General features: G+C 49.8%; 1 protein-coding gene across 1 annotated transcript in view; it reads right to left on the bottom strand.

The window, feature by feature from the left end:
• Positions 1-4,613: 4,613 nt before the first annotated feature.
• The window catches only part of ZFAND3 (zinc finger AN1-type containing 3), a 367,578-nt gene continuing 351,410 nt past the window's right edge, over positions 4,614-20,781 (bottom strand). Inside the window, exon 6 of the mRNA XM_054569313.1 lies at positions 4,614-6,967. Within this exon, the coding sequence (XP_054425288.1) occupies positions 6,813-6,967 (155 nt within the window). The 3' untranslated portion in view covers positions 4,614-6,812. The remainder of the gene's footprint in view (positions 6,968-20,781) is intronic.

The following is a 20,781-nucleotide window of genomic DNA, read 5'->3' as shown; positions in this document are numbered from 1 at the left end:
CAAGCCACGAGGTATCCCACTGATTCCAAACTACCTCCCCAACCCAACTTCCCTTTAGCCGGCCCCCAAAACACCCACGTGGCCTCAGCACCTCCCAGAACAGCAAGTGTGACAGGTGGGAAGTTTGAAGGGAAGAAGGGGGCCAGTTTCAACCAGCTGCAGTTCAAGTATCCAGTCCTTGCAAACCTTGTAAAACCTCGGGAACATGTGAACCCACTGCCAAGGCCCATTGCAGGAATGAGGAAGGGGTCTCAGTGAGGGAGGGGACCAGCTAAAACTGCATTTCCCTGCGAATCCCCCTCAGCGCCCATTGAACATGCATAATCCCACCTCCAACCTGGCAGGCGGCTGCGCCCCGCTGCCTACTTCCCCGAGGGAAAACTTCCACGAGCTCCTGCCGCCACTGCCCCCTGGTGGCCCGCACCTGGGCACTACGCCCTGGCTCAGGCACCTGCCCCCTCCCTCCTACGTCGTCTGTTTCTCCCTTTCTACTGGGTCATTTGGTACAAACACCCTAATTCCTCCTCTATTTGAAAATAAGCTCTCTTGCCCCCACAGCCGCTCCACTACTGCCCATTTCTCTGCTTTTACAGCAAAATTCCTGGACCAGGAAGCTCCTGTAGCCAGGGGTCACAGTCCCCCCACCCAGGGGCCAGCCCCCAGATGCTGGGTTCCCAAGCAGCACCTCCACAGTGCCTGTTCTGGACACTTCATGTAAACGGAATCAGACAACATGCGGCCTTTTGTGTCCGGCTTCTTTCACTTCGCATGTTTTGGAGACTCACCCACGTTGTCGCATGTCAGTTCTTTGAGGCTCCAGCGTATGCACGTCCTACATTTCCTTTATCCGCGCATCCCTCTGTGGGCGGGACACCTGAGCGGCTCCCACTTTTTGCCCACTGTGACTGGAGTTGTTGTGAACGTGCGACCAGCACGGACTCCTCCATGAAACACGCCAGGACTCCACACCCTCGGTCTCTTCTTCCCTCTCTGGCAGCTACTTCTTGGTCTCCTCTGCCTCCCCGTCTCCTTGGACCTTGTAACACTGGGATGTCCCTGACATAGGCTCAGTCCCTCTCCCCCTCAGTGACTGCCGCTGGGCTGGGGTATTTAAGTGCTAATTGTGTCCTGGTGACTCACAAATGCACACCTGCAGCGAGGGCCTGTCACCGAGCTCGAGAGCTGCACATCCAGGTGCCTCCTCTGCATTTCCACCTGCACGTCCAGGTGGCACCCCAGCATAGCCTGTCCCTGTCCAGTCCCCACCATATTCCCGCCTGAGTCCTGTGTGATGACATTTCCATCTTTCCAGGGGCTCAAGCCTAAACCACGAAGTCTCTTCTCTCATCTCTACTCTTCTCCCCGAGGTCGGTGCCCCCACCACCTGTCACCTGGGTTATCAAGTGGCCTCATCCCTGGCCTCCCACTCCCTCCCCCGCTCCTTTCCTTGTTATTCTCTTTAAAACCCCAACCAGGCCACGTCCCTTCACAGCTCAAACCCTGGATAGTCCCCATCTCTGAGAAAACCTCACAGGTCCTGCAAACTAACCCCTTCGCCCCCTTGGAATGTCCTTTGCACTTCCCTTATTTTGCTCCCCCCTTTCCCCGCGTGCTTTCGGTCACCATGGTATCCCCAGAACCTGGAATGGTGCCGTGTGCGCGGCAGGTGTTGCGTGAGAACCAAGCCAGAGCTCTGCCTGAAGGGCTCCAAAGGCATGGATGGGGAGCGCCCTGGCCGCCGCCCCTCTCCTTTTTGGGTGCCGTGCCACAGGGAGCAGACCCCCCTCCTCCTAGTCCGGGATAGCCCCCGCCCAGCTCCTCCTGCGGCCAGGGGAGCCTGGGCCTGTGGATTCCAAAGCTCCCACCCCAGGGGGGTGGCAGAGTCTCACATCTGACACTGTGGCCCCTCTGCTCCCCAAACCTTCCACAGCCCTGGCCCCCAGGTCCACATTTTCCTCAAGAGGCTCAGGCGCATCCCATTTCCAGGAGAAAGGAAGAGTCGGGTGAAACCGCCTGCCAGGCTACCTCCGAGGCCCACAAACCCAGCCAGATGTTCCGTCACCATCACGTGTGAACACAAGTCCCCATTCTGGGGAGCATCTCGTTTGCCAACAACTTGATCAGCCAAATCTGTGAGACCCCCTTGAGCCCAGGAGCTGCCTGTCACCACCTTCCCACCCAGGCCCCCTCGCACACCTGCCAGGGGTGCCCGTCAGTTTTCCTTTGCAGGCCTTTTGCTGACACCTGCCTGGGCTCTGGCCACAGGTCTGGGAGCGGGGCAGTGGGAGCAGCGTCTCCAAGGCACGAGCCAGCCCAGCGCCCACAGGCACCCACCTCCTGGCTCGTTCTGCACCTCAAACTCCTTCCAGTTACTGATCAGAAACACCCTGATGTACAAACCCAGGGAACAGGACTTAGGTGGGGAAGGTGAACCTCAGGAAATTGGCCGGCGACCCCCGCAGGTGTTTGGATTCCGGGTGGCTGTCACAACGCAGCACAGAGGCCCGTACGTGCGGGAACCTTCGGGCCAGCCAGAAGTTTTTCAAGAAACACAAAAGGTGCTCGATGAACTGGGGCAACTTGTCCCAGGCTGTGCTGATTTAAAAAAAAAGGTACCGAGATCAATGTGAGTCAAATGCTGTGATGAACTGCACCCACCACCTGCATCCTCCAAAACGTCTCTGACCACGAGGCCAATGTGCCACCCAGCACGGCGGGAACCCAGGTGCACCCCCCTCGGGGGGGGGGGGCGCCAGGACACACTGGGCTCTGACCTCAGAGGGCTGTCTCTTCTTTTTAATTTGAATTTTAAAAATCAACATTATACATCTGTATAGTCACAGGAGCAGGAAATGTAAAGCTGACTTCATTTCCATCCCCCACTCCAAAGAAAATGAGTGGACTTTTGTTTTTTTCTACTCCACTAACGTTTCTAAATTTGAGACACTTTTGACTTCCTCCTGTGGACAATGGCAACCTGGCCTCTTACACGTTCCACAAATATATGCACAGAGTTCCAGCATCAATTTTTACCAGAGCAACACTCACTGTTATTTATATGTGCTTACATTATTTGTATTCGATATTATTCACAGCTAAGTCATGCGGGGTCTATGGTTCCTCTTCCTATTTTTTTGTTTTGCAATAAATTGTCTGTTTTTGTTTGTGTAATTTTCTATCTAAGATTCATATCCAAACCCAGCGATAGAAGCGTAAATCAAGTGCTGACACTTTCAGACTCAGAGCCTCTCGCAGGCCCGGCACCCCGCCTGGTGTGGATGGGGCGCTGCGGGCCTGGCCCGCGCCCGGGCAGTGCCTTCTCGCTCTCTCCTGTTTCCCCATCTTTCTCTGATTCTCTTTTTCTGGAGTCCTCCCTCAGAAAGCTCTGAGAATGGCTGCAGAGGAGGTTAATTTTCTGAGGCCTCTGCAGCTTTTCCTATTGCTCCGGTGCCCGTCTGGCGTCTTCCCTTCTCCGCGGCGAGGGCTCTCTCAGCCCCAGAGTGGCTGACTGCCGCCTTGACCACCACGTCCCACTCTGACCTCCAGCCCCAGACTTCCTATTCCGCCTGCTGCCCGACCAGAAGGCCCTCCTTCTCTTCCCAAAGCCAGGAGGCAGTGACTGGAGGCAAGGCAGCAGGGGGTATGGTCCCACTGGCTCTCACCAGGCCAAGTGGGTTCCAAAGCCAGAAGACCCCTGAGCTCACTGCCACCTGGTTCACCTCCACCCTGCACCTCTGATTTCCTCTCAGGATTCTTCATCATTGTCATGACAACTGTGTGGCCATGACTTCTGCCTTAAAGGTGGTGGAGAGGGCTGCCACACCTTTGCCACTTCCCACCAAATGTTTTTAAACATCCTCAGACATATTAAGTGTATCCTCTACAGCAGTGATTTTCAACCGGTGCCACAAGGATTCTAACACATTCAGTACCTGGGCAACACCCAAGTACTCTGTCAGGGGTGCTGATCTCTTTCCCTTTAGGTTGTTTAAAAAAAATAAAATAACAGCAAACACAATAGCAGCCATGTGGTGTGAGTGGATCACACTTATACCTATTTCTTTCCTGTCAGATTGGAAAAAATAAATTTTTTGGTGTGATGCAGAATTTTAATAATTAGTTTATGTGTGCCACGAGGTGGAAGAGATTAAAAATCACTGTTCTACACCAAGGAGTTCGCAGAGCAAATATATCACGCTGACCCTCCCTTCGGGGAGATGTCATTTCTCCACCCTCTGGGCCCTTCCTTAGGCGGGGTGTGGGTCACAGAAAAGCTAAAACCCCTCTTCCCCAGGACCCACACAAACCTGGGGAGCCTGGTGTTGGCGCTCATTTCTTCCCATCTGCCCCAGACACGTAACCTCGCTTTCTAGCAACTGGCCCAGCAGACGCACCTCCCCTGGACCCGGCCCCACGGCCTCCCAAGGCAGAACCACTCAACAGATCAGGGGGGCAGCTGTTCAGCCTGGACACTTACTGGGCTCATGACGCCCAGACAATGCAGAGGGACTCGGCACACAAGAGGCCCCATCTCTTCAAAGCTGTAGGCAGGGAGACCTTTCACTATTGTTCTGGTTATCCCGGAGGCACATAGGAGAATGGGCGAAACAGAGGAATCCAAGCTTTCATATGATTGGTTTAATTTTTTTTCAGCAGGAGAAAAAAGAATAAAGTTACAAGATTCTTTTAATATCTTCACAATGTTAAAACTAAAACTGAGCTCTAGGCTATGTGTGTAAGTAAATCTAGAACACAAAAGGGTTAAATAAGATTTTCTCTTTTAAAGATACGGAATTTAAGCTTTCCTTACATTTAACAAACTTCACAGAACAGATACTGCAGGGGAACAAGCCCCTCCCCCCAGCTCTACCATCAGGAAGTGAAGGTGGGCGGCGAGCCCTGTGTGGCGGCTCCTCAGAGAGCCTGCGCCCCATCGCTGCCTCCAAGCAGCAGCAGGTGGGGCCTGAGGAGGGCGGAAGGGCTCGTGGGTGGCCTCTTCGGAATCAGAGCTTGGCGGGGGCCTCGGCGGCCCGCCTCACCGAGGATGGCCATGGGCTGTCCGGAGGGCCGTGGCCTGACGACAGTGGTAAACGTGGGCAGACCTGGCCCCTCTGCCCTGGGTTGCCCTAGAGCAAGACACCGGTCTGGGTCCTGAAGCAAGAATTAAGGCTGGAGATTTTGCAGCGGATTCCACTCTGGTGGGGATGGGGATGGGGGAAGGGAAAGTTGGGAAGAGCATGATTTTCTATTTCAGTATTTCGGATCAAAAAACATTTGCAGTTGCGGGTATTAATTTGCAGACAGAGTTGAAATGCTTGTTGCAGTACAAAAGGGCAAGTTGCTGGGTTAAACTCTTCCAGTAGCCTGTGGGTGGGCAGATCCAAACTGCCTCTGCAGGAGCCTTTGACTCTTACCGCCCTGGGTCAGACAGGGGCTCTGGGCCACTCACCCCTGCTCGGCTCATCCTGTCTACTTACCTCACCCCCACCTGACGGGGAACGATGTCCTAACACGGGCAGACAGGCCCATCTCCTCCCTTCCCCACCTGGACTGAGCTACTGCACTCCTCTCTGTCCAGGTAAAGAGACATGGGCTGAGAAATGTGCCGCCCGCCATCTGCTGGAGCAAGTCTCTCTCTTGGCGCTGGGCCACGGCCACAAACCACTGCTCTAGACAGGTCGCATCCGCTGCCCTGCGACACATGCTGCCTCCCCTGCTAACCCTGCTATGGGGTAGGTGCGGACTGGCTGTCCCAGGTCTGCAGGGCCGCACAGGCCGGAGGGGCGAGGCCAGCCTTCCCTTGGCCCCGATGGGGCGGGCCGGGCTCCGGCTGGGAGGGCAGAGTCTGGACAGCAGCGTCCCAGGTGCTCCCCAGCATTTCTAGCGATTCCTGTTGGCTATGAAACGTCTTGTTAAAAGCTCCCAATATAGAAACCTAGCTGCAGAGGCCAGCCTGTGGAGCCCAGCCACAGCTGCTGTGCTGCAATTAGCCTTATTTGATCCATTGCCAGACCCCTGCACTTGGCAGGTGGCAAACCAGAGCCGGCGGGGTCAGGGTGTGCCCCTGGTCGCTTCTCCTGCCCACAGGGTCCTGTGTAGAAAGGTGGTTCTCGTGCGTGGACTAGTCTTGAGTGGAGCTAATTTTCAAAGTGAGGTTATTGTTTCTCTTCTCATGTGATGAGTTTTTTCATAGCAAGTCAGGTAAAAAATTTCCTAAGTTTTCCGTAAGAACCTGCTCCCCCACCCCCATTTCCAGCTCTGTGGGAGAGCGAGGCCACCACCCAGCCAAGCCACGTAGCCCATCTCAGCAGCCTCCTGTGGCCAAGGCACGCGTGGCCACCAGGCATCCTGGCTACTGGGACTAAGGATAAGGGAAGAGGTGAAAGGCCGGACATTAACCAGAGTTTCTGGCAGAGCCATGTGCGTTGTGGGAACTTTAACATCAGCTTCTACTCCTCTATTAACTCAGAGTCTCCGTCTGGAACACTTTCCGCTTAAGGCTTTTTATAAGTTTGACTCCAGCAGTGACAGGTATGTGTTGTTTTAAATCCACTAGCCATGCTCAAACAAAAAATACTCTTCATGTTTTAATTTTATACAATGGCTAGCAGGCACCTTAGTAACCAGCCAGAAATCAATTTCAACCACCATCGACCCCTAAACTACAGTACCAGGATGGCTGGCTAAAGAAAGGAAACGGGCTGGCTGTGGTCTGACGCGTGCCCAGTACAAGGTGTCTGGCTGACTTTGTCCTAAATAAGGCTAACATTAGTGAACTAAGAACAGCGTCATGTGGTGGCCGTGCCCGGCCTTCAGGAGCACCCCTCCCCAATGCGCTGGCAGGAGCGCCCCACTTTCCGGTCCAGTTTCACCATTTTCATGATGGCTTCCTCTCGGCCGCGGCCCATGTGGTCAAACGTACAGTCATGCTGCTCGGGGAGGCGATGCAACATACAGAACACGTAACCTGTGGAAGCAGAAGCAGCAGAGAAAACAGGGTTAGGAAGGCTTCCAAAGGTCCAAAGCCCAGGAGGATGGGAGGGGCATCTCGGTGAGTGGAGGGGGCTCCTGCTGCTGGAGACTTTATTACAGCAGCGCCCCCATCCCCTAACAAGAGGGCCAGCACCTCCACATTTCACAGCTCCTCCTCAAGTCAGCGTCATGGCCTCAGAACACCGTAGGGGCAAGACCCCTGTCAAGGGAAGCTGCTCTGGAGGCTGACTCTGCATTTAATTCTGCTCTTGCCTGGATGGACCCTGAGGGCAGAACCCCAAAAGAGGCTGCTGCTGAGAGACATAGCTCTTTCCCTAGGAAAGAGTGGGCACAGAGCTTCTTCCCTCTCAGCCACCATGTCCGTAAGAGAGCACAGAGTTGCCAGCTCTGCATTTCCCTGGCTTGGACAAACTGGAATGTCCACCCCAGGATGCCACCATTTCTAGGAGGCAGAGAGGGGGTGTGGCGTAAGTGACTGTGGCTTAAATTACATTCTATGTCGGGAACAGCTAGGGCTGGTGGCGGGGGGGAGGGGACTGTGGGAGTGATCAAACCACAACCCCCAAGTAAATGGGGGCTCTCAAAGGAAAATGGATTATTTCAAGCACTGGAAAAGGTATTACAAATAAGTAGAGGAAAAATCAGAAACGCTGAGCTCTAATTGTCATCTCAAAGGAGGCTGAGTCTTCTAACTGCACTCAGCAGGTTGGAGGTTGAGTCCCTAACACTCGGGCCTGCCCACCTGCCCTGCCCTCCCAGAAGCGGAGGAGCTGCAGGGCTGGTCCTCTCCTGCTGCTGCAGAGAAGACCAAGGGAAACACTGGGGAGGCTGGTAAAACAAAGACGAGGGAGAGGCCAAGATGACAAAGGGAACACACAGCAGCAGCAGAATGTGACTGTTCTTCCCCACTTCAGGTCAATTTTCTAGGAATGCAGACGGGTACGTGGATGTGTGCGGGAGACCGTCACCTGATGTCCCCTGAGTCTCTCTTTGGGGCGGGGGGGGGGGGGGGGGACGGGACCTGGACTGGGAAAACACCTGCCAATGCTGGCTGGCTCCTCATCTCATCACTTGCTGGCCACATGTCCAGGTCCCATGAGCTTACACCACATCTACAGGACCAACCTGTAAGTGAATCTGAATCCTTGCCAAAACCACCTCTCCCTGAGCCTGGAGCAGGCTCCCCTCCACAGCCCCGCCACCCAAAGGTCTTCCAAGCACACAGCACATCAGCAGGTCTCAGAGACTTCTTTCTTTTAAGCCTAGGTCCCAATGGCCAGGGCAGCCACCCCTTGCAAATTGTGATCGGTCCATCTCCACATCCTCAACTTATTTTCAGAGACAAGGGGTGGAGGCAGTGCTCTGAGAAGAATAGCAGCAGCTGAAACAAAGACTGAAAGGCCAGGATGGACAGAAGTTTCAATGCCTTAACTTTTAAGATAAACTTCACCCAGAGAATATTCCTCAGCTGCCACTGCGATGCCCTGAGTTTGTGCTGTGCGCAAGCACACAGGCTGAGCCTGGACCACCCACTGGGCGAGAAAACCCATTATTAACTGCTTCCCAGGGAGAACATGGCAATATGCTCTAAATTCGGACTGGGTTTAAGGAAAAGAACAGAGATGTAATTTTTGTCTCCTGGGAAGCTGAGCTCCCACATGATCCAAAAGCAAGTTAAGATTAATAAGCTCATATGTTATATTTACTGATAAGTTTATTACTGGAAGCTATTGAAAACCAGTTGTCTTTCTCCTAAAGGATTTCAAAGCAGACGTGTGGACTGTCTCAACATGCGCTCCCCATCTAACAATCACAAGCACCCCTGCGAAGCAAAGCCCACCTGATGGGGGAGAAGCTGCTAGGTCCCAGCTTGGGGTGGGGGCACCTGCTGTATGATGGAAGGAAATGTGAGCATTTTATTTCTGTATCTTCAGCATCTATAATAAGAGGTTGGGGGGGGACCCCCCACTGCCCCTTCCCTTCCCTTCCCTTTCTTCAAGATACTGGGATGATGCAAGAGAAGGCCCCAGCGGTTCTTCTTTCTTTCTGATGAATGGCGCTGGTTGAGGAAAAGTAGCAGGAAATAGATTAACCCTGAAATTAACTTGGCCCTGGTTCAGACTAACATCTCCTGAGTCCAAGGCAGACTGGGGCAGAGGGGAGCAGCCCCGGTCTCACCCCACCTGAGCACCCGGCACTCTGCGCGGCTTGCCTTCTGACAGCGAGAGGGCGGCCCACTAGGTAGATGTGAGAGCACCAGGGGGTGACGACAACAACTACCTGATATTCTTTCTACCCACCCAAGGATTCTCCACCCAGCCCAAAACACCTCATTTCTCTACCAAAGTTCTGTGAACCTCTGTTAGACACACCTTGACACTTGGCTTTGATTTTGGAAAGGTGAAAACCACTAAACATCAGCTAAATTTTGGGAGACATAGCTCATCCCAAAATTTACGTGCTGGTAATGATTAGAATACATGGCACTGTAACTCCCTGGGAAAATTTCTGGAACGCTAACTCTCCAAGTTGCGGCACTGAGTTTATTACATGGCATAAATTAATCTCAATTCCCTCTCCTTCCAGGATCACTCACTGAAAGAAGTTATATGCTTGAACTTGTTGCAAATGCTCGAGAGGTGCTATTCAGTGACGGCAGCCAAGTGGCTCAGTGCCTTCCAATGTCAGTAGTTGGAGTGGGCTGTTCTGGGTACGGGGGAGGGCGGGGGTAACTGGGGAGCGGGCTAGGCCTTCATCCTCCTTTCTTGGTACGCAGAGATCTGTTTCTAAAAACCAGTGCAAGTGTCATGAACTTTCAATTACTCTCTGATGGGATTCTGGAGACCAAGCTGGGTATGGAGAGAGATGTGTTCAGGCTGCTGGGGAAGATGACTGTCCCTAATTTTAGTGATCAGCAGTTTTAAAGCACCAGGGGATTTGCAGCCGCCACCCTGGCCAGGCCATCCGCCACACCATTCGCCGGGGACCAGTCGGAGCCTTTCCAAAGAGTCAAACAAGGCAGTGTCCAGAAGGGACAAAAGCACAAAGGACACTGAGCTGAGGAGCCGAGCTGTGACCCAGGCTGTGGTAATCTATCACACAATTCTTTTTTCCCTGATTTTAAAAAGCGAGATATCAAAGTTGAATTCATTCACTTGTTCACATACACACAATCCATACATTATCTACCCTGCCCTTACAGTCTCTCAAGGTTCAACCTCATGTAGTTCCCCCCAGCTTTTTCTCCAGGGGTTTGTAAGACATATGTTGATTGGTTCAGCCGCTGGAACTGTGGGTGTACAACTCAGCTTCGCACAGTTCTAAAAACATTGTTAGTATACGTTTGCTTATAATAGTTGTATCCCATACAGTGCTCTGGAGGGATGAGGAGAAATACGGGGTAGTAGAATACGATTAAAAGGAGGCTGACCTCCACAAGAGGGGAAACACCGAAGGCAAAAGTTTTTGAAGATCTGATCTGCCTGCTAAATGTGGCTTAACCTCAGGCCTTTCCCTGCCATGTCACATGTGCCCCACGTCCCATGGAGCCCAGATCACTAGGTTTCCATGAAATACTGGCCCAGGAGGAAGGCGCAGAGCTCCTTTACAGCTGCAACAGTTGTTTTTGGTAAATCTGCACAGAACACTCAAGAACCTTTGTGGGCATTTCTTTGCTTGCTGGCACCGAAAAACAATTTGGGATGAACCCTTAATTAGACAAGGAGGGTGAGGCAGCGGCTCTGTCAGCGCTGTCCCACGGCCCACCCCTTCACTGCAGGCCCCTCTCCACCTGCCACTCCCGGGCATCTGCTGGGCCACCCTGGGCATGGGAAGGGGGACAGCAGGCTTGCCCACAGCAGGTGACACCAGTCGGCCCCCTGTCAAGCTGGACAGGAAGGTCTCCAGCAGCTATACTCTCAGTGTAAAAAACCTTCTTCAACTAAGTAAGCAGCATCAGTAGGGGAGGGAGGGAATGCCTAGACCACCGTGCCCAGACGGCCACAGTGGGTGCACTGCCTTGGGGGCTCACCCCAGGGCGCTGGCCCAAGCCTGTGGCTGCGGAGGGCGAGAGACAGGGAGACAGCAGGAGCTCCCCTATGTCACCCTCAGAGACACAAGATCATGGCGTAAGGACAAAAAAACAAACAAACCCCAAATGAAAAAGCAATCTCAGACCTATCTTGACCCCTGTCTCAAAAGGGTCCCATGGAACGAGAAATGCAGAAGGCAGCATTTCGTCATTCACCCTGAACGCAGAGGCCAGGGGGTGGGGGTGATTCCTGGCGAGAGCAGACATTTCAAGGAAGGACGCTCATGGGTACAAACAAGTACATCTGGACCTGGCCCTCCTGGCGTAGGCCTGGGGGCCTGTGACTCAATGAGCCGCGTAAACCTGAAGATGCCCAACATAATGGCCCTGGAAACACATTCCCAGCAGAAAACGGAACTGACGCTCATTCTTCCAAGACTCAGTAAGGTCTGACGTGGTTTCCAAAACTGCTCATTTGGTGGGAACCAAACTTCTCACCTGACCCCTTCAGCTTTTCAAGCTAATACCTGAAAGTTATACAGTTCAGTGAGATGTATTCATCCACAGTTAAATTTCACCTTTGCTGGCCAGGGTATTTTAAGATTAAACAAAAAGATCAAGAACAATCTGTATAAACGCCATCATTAGGCAGAGATAACATAACACCCAATATACGTTGCTCTAAATTCTAGGAGAGTTGCAACTATATTCCTTGTTTTACTCACTTGTTTACAAAAACCAACAGCAATGGCTGCCCAAGAGGAACATTCCAGGCCTCACTGGGCCTGAGGAGAAAGGGTCTGTGTTCTCTGCTTCTCAGTTCTGGCACGCAGGGCCCTGAGGACAGCGACGACAGATAACTGGCCTCATCAGCCAGTTCCTTCCCTAACCGCTCACCCACCCACAGGCCACAGGGAATGGCTACTGTCGGGGGCGGGGTGGTGGCGGTGAGGATGGCGGGTAGAGGGCAAGCTGGAGGGCCAATGGAGGGAGAGCCTTCATCTGCAGGCAGTGCAGCCCCCTCCTCTGACTGAGGCCCTGGGCCCCCAGGCCAGCACTTCCCTCCAAACCTGAAGGATTAAGCAGAGGTTAGACCTGTCTTTTTCTATGGAATGTCCTATGGGAGACAAAGAAAGTGATGCCAAAACTCACATTCAAAGTCGGAGCCCTTGTCATTTTTATTCGATCCCTGCCAGACTGAAATGTTGCTTTTCAGCTTTATCTTGCAATAAAAAGCACCATTTAAAATGGGCAAAATTGGGCAGCTCGAGATACTTTTGGACTTTAATTAAACAATTGTTTCCTTGCAGATTCTTCCCACTTGGAGGCTCCCCCAAAGCAGCCATTTTTGTAAAGGCAGGGACGAGGATGGCTCCAGCTCCAGCTGCTTGGGTGTTTTTACCTTACTTGCCACAAATGTTTTACACTTTCTTCCTCATCTGAATTTCCAATTGTCAAAGGTTCAAGCAGAACCTAAAAATACCAACAAGCCTTGGGGACTGAGGCTCTGCGCAGCCTGAGCTGGCGGGACACGTTGGTCCTGGGGCACCAGCTGCAGTCTGGCGCTCTGGACCTGGCAGGATTGTCCAGGGAGAAGGAAAATCAGAAGCTGCTCCTACAGGTGCGCATGTGCTCCAGCTAACCTAACTTAGCCTAGCCCAGACCTCTGGAAGTTTCCAGAAACCTAGGCAAGGACAGCTCAACTCTCAACTTGTCATGGGGTACCACTTGCTATCTAAAATGACTATATTTTTTAAAAAAGATTTTATTTATTTACTTATTTATTTTTAGAGAGAGGGAGAAACAGAGGAAAAGAAACATCGATGTGTGGTTGCCTCTTGTGTGCCCCAGGGTAGGGACCTGGCCTTGTAACCCAGGCATGTGCCCTGACTGGGAATCGAAACAGTAAAGTGCTTATTTAAAAAATAAATGACAAGTATTCCTGACTCGTGTTATCTGAAATGACCAGGCAAGCTCGTTAGAGAAAAAGAATCACATTTTTCCAGCAAGGTAAGAGTCTCTTAAAGCTCAGGACAGCCAACTGACCTCATAGCTCATTTGTAAATCCATGTGTTTAATAGCAGGTGGCTATAGGAATGCTTGCTGGAAAGCAGTAGCCATTTATACTCCTACCAGCAGTAATCCCTGGATTACACCACATCCACTGACCCGATACCCAAGGCGGAATTTGCAGCACAGAAACATTAAGGGATCTTAATGTATTTATTGCATCAGGCTCATGGTATAGGTAGCAGCCGCAGCTGCTTCGGGAATGGACTGCATCTACTTTACATTCTCCTCTGTCCCTGGCTTTGCCTGGCGGAGGGAAAAGCATCACACTCCAAGAAACAGAGCTGGATCCTGCCTCACTGAGTTGGGTGACACAGTGCTAGTTGGGCTGGGGGGAGGAAACGGGCGAACAGAGATCAGCTGTCCAGGGCGCTGGAACCAAAGCCACAGTGAATCTCCAAGCTGGACATGAATGTGTCTGTTTCTTAAAGGGAGGGAGAAAAGCCCATTCTACTCAACAATTTAATAAAAACCACTAAATCATACTGAAGTAATTTTTTAAAAAGGTTTATTTATTTGTTTTTAAAGAGAGGAAGGTAGAAAAGAGAGAAACATCATGTGGTTGCCTCTTCTGCACCCCCTACTGGGGACCTGGCCCACAACCCAGGCATGTGCCCTGACTGGGAATCGAAACAGTGACCCTTTGGTTCGCAGGCTGCAACTCAATCCACTGAGCCACACCAGCCAGGACTGAAACAATTCTTAAACAGAAGCAATCATCTGTTTCCGCCCCCAAATCAATTAAAATACCAGTTAGATACAAGCTAAAAGTTACCAAAAGAACAAAAGGCAGTGTGATAGGAGACAAAGACACAAGAGGCTTAGGTAAGGAACTCGTAAGTCAGCTGTGTGCACTCAGCAAACAGCTTGGCTTGGAGTCAGCAGTGCGAGAGGTGAAACTGTCTCAGGTGCAGCTTAATGAAGCTCCGGACGCAGTGTGTCCACGCATCACTTTAATAGTATAAACCATTCACTACTTCTTGGTATCCTTTACTGTAGTCTCTCCAGACAGCCCCATTCTTACAGAAACCCTAATGTCCCTTTTTCTTTCCTCTGTGGGGAATGTTTGCCCTGTCCCAATAATGTCCTCTTCCATCACCCAACTCCAGCAGCCTCACTTTACCTGACATTCAGAGAACAAGACTTCCCACCCTTCATTCTTGCCTCTAGGAGGACAAACCTATTTCTGCCACTGGGGATGGGGAATGGGAGTGGGTTGGGCCTGGTGGCGGGGCACCCACACCATGAAGGACCCTGTGCCATCACTCTGACTTGTGAGACTCCTCCTCTGAACAAGCCCTTCAAGTGCTTAGTGCACAAGGAGAAGGAGCTGGCTGCAGGCTCACATTATGCTAGGCTGTTTTATCTAGAGATGAACATACATTTAAAAACGAGAAAAGAGCTCAAGGCAGTTCTTGCCACTGGAATAATGACTTGGTCTTTCAAACATCATTTCATTTCAGTGGCTGAAAGCAGGCATCATTAGCCCCTTGGTACCTGGGGCAGTTTTTAGGATCTGAAAAACCCTAGGAGGTGCCTGCACACCTGGCCTCCTTGCCATGCCTCAAAAGAATGGTGAGATACTAACAGAAAACTTCTGTGTTTTGAGGGTGACCTTCTTCTCCTCTCAGCAGGCTCTTGATTTGTTTGGCCTTCTTTTTCAGCATCTCCTTGTCCTTTAAGGGATTATCTTCTCAAACAGTAATGTCTCCTAGAAAACCAGCTCTAAGGATGACGTGGAGAAAAGAATAAGGACCACCCCCGTATTACCCAACAGCCCCTGAAGGCATGGCCTGGGCCCGTGGCTTGCTAGGGAGCAGTGGCCTATTTGGCCATCCCTGAAGGCTAAACTGGCAAGAAGTTCATCGAAGTCAGTGTCCAAGTGACAATGTCATTGGGGGGCATCAGACTGTAAATGCCATGTGTCTCTCTCTGGAACAACACTTGGGAAGAAAGGAATACTTTCTACATTTTTCTCTGCTAGCCTTTCAATCCACAAGCTGGGGTCGTAGAGAGTACAAAAACGAAAGACATAAGTTGGAAGAGACCTGTGGCGAGTCCCTTACTTAACAGGGGAACCTCAAGTTCTCTTTCTGGATAATCCAGCGATTAGCTCGTGCTTCGGAGCCTGAGTACTGGACTCAAATTGTAGCTGCATTACCTTAATGGAGCTGTGTGGCTGCAGGGAAGCTAACCTTTCAGAGCCTCGGCTGTGTTTCCTATACCACGGGGTTGTTACGGGCATTAAAGCAGCTAGTGTACGGAAGTTCCTGCACAAAGAAGGTTGGATGCTACTAGGGCGGCTCTTCCAGCTGTTGTTGTCCTGTCATCCTACACACCTGGCTTCAAGCTGAGAACCCCAATCCCTGCTCTGCTCACCCCATGGCTTCTGCTCTGACATCGTTTACTTTTCAGTCTAGATTCTGGTTCCCTTCTCCTTGGAGAAGCCCCTACTGACAAAGGAGAATGAACAAGGAAATCGTCCTCTAAACATGTGATGCACAAGTTCCCTCTCTCCCTCTCCACAAACCCTTCTGAACAGACTATAAATGCAGAGTAAGAGACAAATTCCATAAAGATTTCTGTTGAAGATATGCAGATTTTACAGAAACCTGATTTAAATACATGAAGACTACACAAGGCAGGCTGGAAAACACTCAGTGTTTAGGGACACCATGAAAGGGACACAGAAACTTTCCAAGGACAGTAGAGAGCAGCTTCATTGCTCCTGTGGGGCTTCTCCACAGGTATGGCTGAGAATTCTGCAAGTGTCTTTCCTGAGCAGAGGCAGAGCGTGTGCATTCCCAAGTTTGGTCACGTAATGCCGTGTGTCAAAGAGTCCTGTGTTTATTTCCCTGAGACTGCTGGGCTGGGAGCCGCAGTGAAAGGATGAATGAGAGAGAAAGCAATGGGCTGTGGACACGGCAAACAATCCACGCTTTTACCCAGAGTGCGCCGGCATCCTGTGCACTTGTCTTATGTGCTTCTTTTAAGAATGAAAAGTCCACATGCCTCTTGTTTCCACCATACCTCCAAACGGTCATTTTGAGGACCTTACGAGTATGGGCACACTTCTCTATTTTCACAGAATTTGAGTACTAAGGTCACAAGTCCCACGACATCTGTTGTCCAGGCCGGGGGTGGGGGGGGGTGTGGGTGTGTGTGTGTGTGTGTGTGTGTGTGTGTGTGTGTAGGTGTGTGTGTGTAGGTGTGTGTGTGTAGGGAGGACTGTGGCAGGGGGCAGTTTGAGACACTGGCTTCTTGATTGTCTGGGTAGTTAGTTTATTTAAACACACTTTCCCTGGAGGAAAAGAGGCTTATTCAGTGGCAGAAGACTGCTTTAACTGCAGACATGAGTTAAAATTCGAAGTCAGACTATGGACTATATATAGTTAAACCCATCACTGAATGGATAGCCCACTGCAGGATTCTAGAGAATTCCTATCTGGATGGGCCGTAGGAGTTGATCTCATAGCCCAGATTCATTTCACTTGGGAAGTGGGTGGGGAGGGGACTCAGATATGAAAACTTTAAATGGTTACAGTCTGGGTATAAAAACACCCAGCATGAATAGAGCCTGAACATCCTAAATCCAATGGGCCCTTTTTAGTTGACTACTCCCATGGACCCTGTGACATACTTGCTTTCCTTCTCTTTCTCTCATCTGCTGTCCTTAAAATATTAAAACTATTCAATGCTGGACTCTCTCTGTATCTTATCCCATGATCTCCCCAAATTTAATATTCTAACTATATATGCAACAACTTTGAAACTTCTCTCTCTGCCCAAGAACTCTCTTTGGAACTCTGTGGCTTGCTATGACTCTGTATCCAATGATCTATTTGGTATCTTGGATATATGACTTAAGATACCATAAATGGGACAATGCTACTACTTCCCCAAAAGTCTGCTTCTCCTTCAGTGTCCCCCACTCTAAGAGAACAAGGCCCCGATGAAGCCAGTGGCTCAAGACACAAACCTGGAGTCATCACCTGGTATCGCCATCCTTCTTCTCATTTAATCACCAAGCCGTATGGATGCAATTTCCAGAAAGCAAATCCATTCTCTTCTTTCCAACTCAACTGCCACCATCAGGTCAAGGCCACCAGTATTTCCTGACAAGGCTACCCCAGCAGCCTCCTCTAGGCAGCTGCCAACATCAAATCCATCCTCCTTGTAGCAGACAAAGTGATTCCATACACCCCTCTTTGTGATAAGCAGACTTTTATATTTAAACCCTTTAATGATTTCTGAGAATAGAATAAACATCACCATCTCAGTATGCTCTTGTTCCCATTGCCTCTTCCGTTCCCCTTGTGCCGTTGACCTCCTTGTAGCTCTCTGCTCTAGACACACCGACCTCCTAATTAAATTCTTGCTTCTTCAGGACTATTTCGATGGCTCTTTTTAAAGAAGATCTTCCTAGAAGCTCAGAGTAGGCTAGGACCCCATTCTATGCATTCATGGTATCTTGGACTTTTCTTTCAGTCACTAGTCACAATTATAATTACAAAGTCATTTGTTTGTTTTTATTTAACTTGTTTAACTAGATCTTATAAACACAAGAACAATGCTTCTAATTTATCACACATCCCCTATGCCTAGAACAGTGCATGGCTCACTCAAAATATTTTGGTTGAGTGAGTGAATGAGAGGTTAGTTACAAATGGACTATGTTGTCTGAACCTCAGGGGAGACAAGTAAAAGACAGTGAGGAACTCAAGTGACCAAATCCAATATCCTCATCCTGGCTTATCAACCCCATTTGTCTATTTCTCCCTCTTTATTGAAGTGCTCCCCTCTCTCATCTTCAGCAATAATCACACTAATTTTCCTCCCATCTCAATGGTTGTTGATCCTTGGAATCCTTTACTGGCTTCTCTTCCAAAAACTACCACAGAATGCTGTCTTCCTGCATTTTCTCCTTTTATACCCCCCTCTTTAAGTAATCGCATCCAGACTCCAGGATTCAGTATTATCTAAATGCTGATTATCTCTTGAATTTGTTTCCATCCGCAAACTCTTTCCCTGAACTCCAAGCTCCTACATGCAACTGCCTACTTGCCAAGCACCTCCAACTAAATTGGCTATTAGGAATCTCAACGTGCTCAAAACAGAACTTTCATCACCTTGACTCCTACGTGAGCTCATCTTCTAATCTTCCCTGCCTCAAATAATGACACCATATCCACACAGCTGCTCAGGCCAAACCCAGGACTTACTCTTGATTCCTTGCTTTTCCTTACCCCTCACATCATCTTTTTAGTAATTCTGTTGGCTGTTCCTCTAGGGAATGCCCTGAATCTGCCCTGTTTCTCTGCACCTCATGCAGCTGTCCTCCGGCAAGAGCGAGCGTGCCTGCTGGTGGAGCAGGAAGGAGGCCAGCAGGGCCAGGACTGCCTTTGCTGTCCTCCAGGCCTTCTCTCTCACAGCAGTTGGAACAATGATCTTTTTCTTTTTTTCAGGGTAACTGATCTGAGCTATACTTTTTAATATTTATTAATTAATTCCTCTTTGAATAGGCAATACATCAATATAATAGAAACTCAATTTGTACAAAATACTCAGCTACAAGTTAAGTCTCCAGCCGCATTCTCTCACAGTTACTCTCCTCTGAGGCAAAGCAACCACTACTACCAGTTCTTACATGTTCTTGAGAGTCTATCCATACACAAGTAGTTATGTGTATCTCCCAGAGGAATATTTAAAAATGTAAACCAGATTATGTCGTTCTTTCGCATAAAACCCTTCAATGCCTTCCCACTACTTTAGAATAAAATTCTAACTCCTTGCAAAGGCCTGTGAACCACCCCCGCCCCCCACGCGCTCCTGCCTGCCAGCCTCCCTGCTCTCCTCGTGCGCCCTGCTCCAGCCCCACTGCCACCTTCTTGGCCCCCCGATGTGCCCAATGTGTTCCTGCTTCCATAGCGGAGAGACACTATTCTCTCTGTCTAGCACACTTTCCTCCTCAATCTCTAAACTGCTGGCTCTCCAGCTTTTAAGTCTTAGCTTGGCTTTCATGTCCTTCCAGATGCTGGCCTCCCCTCTCGTAGCTGTCCCTCACCCTCCTCATTCTCTGTCATTCTGTTATATCATGGCACTTACTCCCATCAGCATATCCTGCTTATCTGTTCCCCTTTTACTGTATCTTTCCTCCAAGGAATAAACACATCATGTGGTCAGTGACTTTGTTGGTTAATTATTCCCTGCCATTCCTCTGGAACCCAATAAATATTAGTAAGTAGACCGAATAAATAATTTGAGTCAACATTTGCCTCTTCAAAAAGACAAAAATAATTACTTCTAGCAATGAAAGAATATTTAATGCTGGCAACGGGCTCCTCACCCCCAGCTCTGGAGAGGTCTACTACCATACTCTACTTCCAATTACCTGGGTGAACAGGGGCACAGTGAGCACAATCTAAAAACTATTTGTCTGGCTGAGGAATATCTTACTTTCTTACTTTCCTAATTATTCTTTTTTACTGCCATTACTAATATGAGCTGGTATTTGCTGAGGTCACTCTGAAAGGCAATCCAAGAATATCCAAGGTGGCATTGGACGCTCTCCCGGAATTAAAACTTTGCTGTACCTCATGATCACGTATTCAATGAGTACAGATAGCGAAAAACTAAACATAATCATAAAGGTTCCCACTGACAGTCATTTCCTACTCTACCTTGGTATTTTGGTCAATTACCCCAGATTCTGTGGAAAATTAATCCTGGAATAACAGTTCAGTTCAAGGGAAGAGCAATTTAACCGATGCAAGAGCAGTAACACACTGCGAATCACTCAGTAACTTAAGCCAGGTGGCCCCAGGAGGGCACACATGGTGGCTGACCCTGGCCTATACCTTCCAGGAGGCCCCAGCACCAGTAAACTTGGTGAACAGCTTCAGACCATCTCTGGCTTACAACCCAACCATCTCTACAAGCGACACAGTCTAGGGGCAGACTTGGTGGGCATCAAAGCCCCACTAAAGCGAGTCATGCTGAGTGGTTAGTTCCTACACAGCAGCTCCTCCAATATAGTCACAGCTGGTTCTCGCAGCTGATCAAACTGGGGAGTCAATCCCTCCCAGTGATACCAACAGCAATCGAGGCTCAACTACAACAGGACAGTGCACAGAGCCCACATGGGGGGTGTACCTGGAGTGCCCACCTCAGCTGAGTTGGGAATGCTGTGCCACTCAACACCTACAGAACACCTACTATATAAGGCCATTCTACCAAGACAGAGAGATGTAGCAGTTCTACCTAAAACATAGGAAGGCAGCCGAAATAAGAAGAGAAAGAAACAGGTTCCAAATGGAAGAGCATGAGAAATTATCAGAAAAAGAACTAAATGAAATGAAAGCAAGCAAACTACCAGATACAGAGTTTAAAACAATGGCTATAAGGATGCTCAAGAAATTTGGTGAGATCTCCAACAGCATACAAAAAGGACATGGAAACCATAAAAAAGAAGCAGTCAGAAATGAAGAATGCACTAAGTGAAATGAAGAATACACTGCAAGGAATCAACAGTAGAGTAGGTGAAGCAGAGGATCAAATCAGCGGTTTGGAAAATACGGAGGCAGAAAATACCCAATCAGAACAGCAAAAAGAAAAAAGAATCCAAAAAAAAAAAAAAATGAGGATAGAGTAAGGTGCCTCTGAGACAACTGCAAGCATACCAACATTCA

This window comes from Pteronotus mesoamericanus, unplaced genomic scaffold, assembly GCF_021234165.1.
Source record: "Pteronotus mesoamericanus isolate MK-2021 breed Mesoamerican mustached bat unplaced genomic scaffold, CSHL_Meso_final contig_20, whole genome shotgun sequence".
NCBI classification, from domain to species: domain Eukaryota; kingdom Metazoa; phylum Chordata; class Mammalia; order Chiroptera; family Mormoopidae; genus Pteronotus; species Pteronotus mesoamericanus.
The sequence above is the reverse complement of the archived record's forward strand: the minus strand, read 5'-3'. Positions and strand labels throughout refer to the sequence as shown.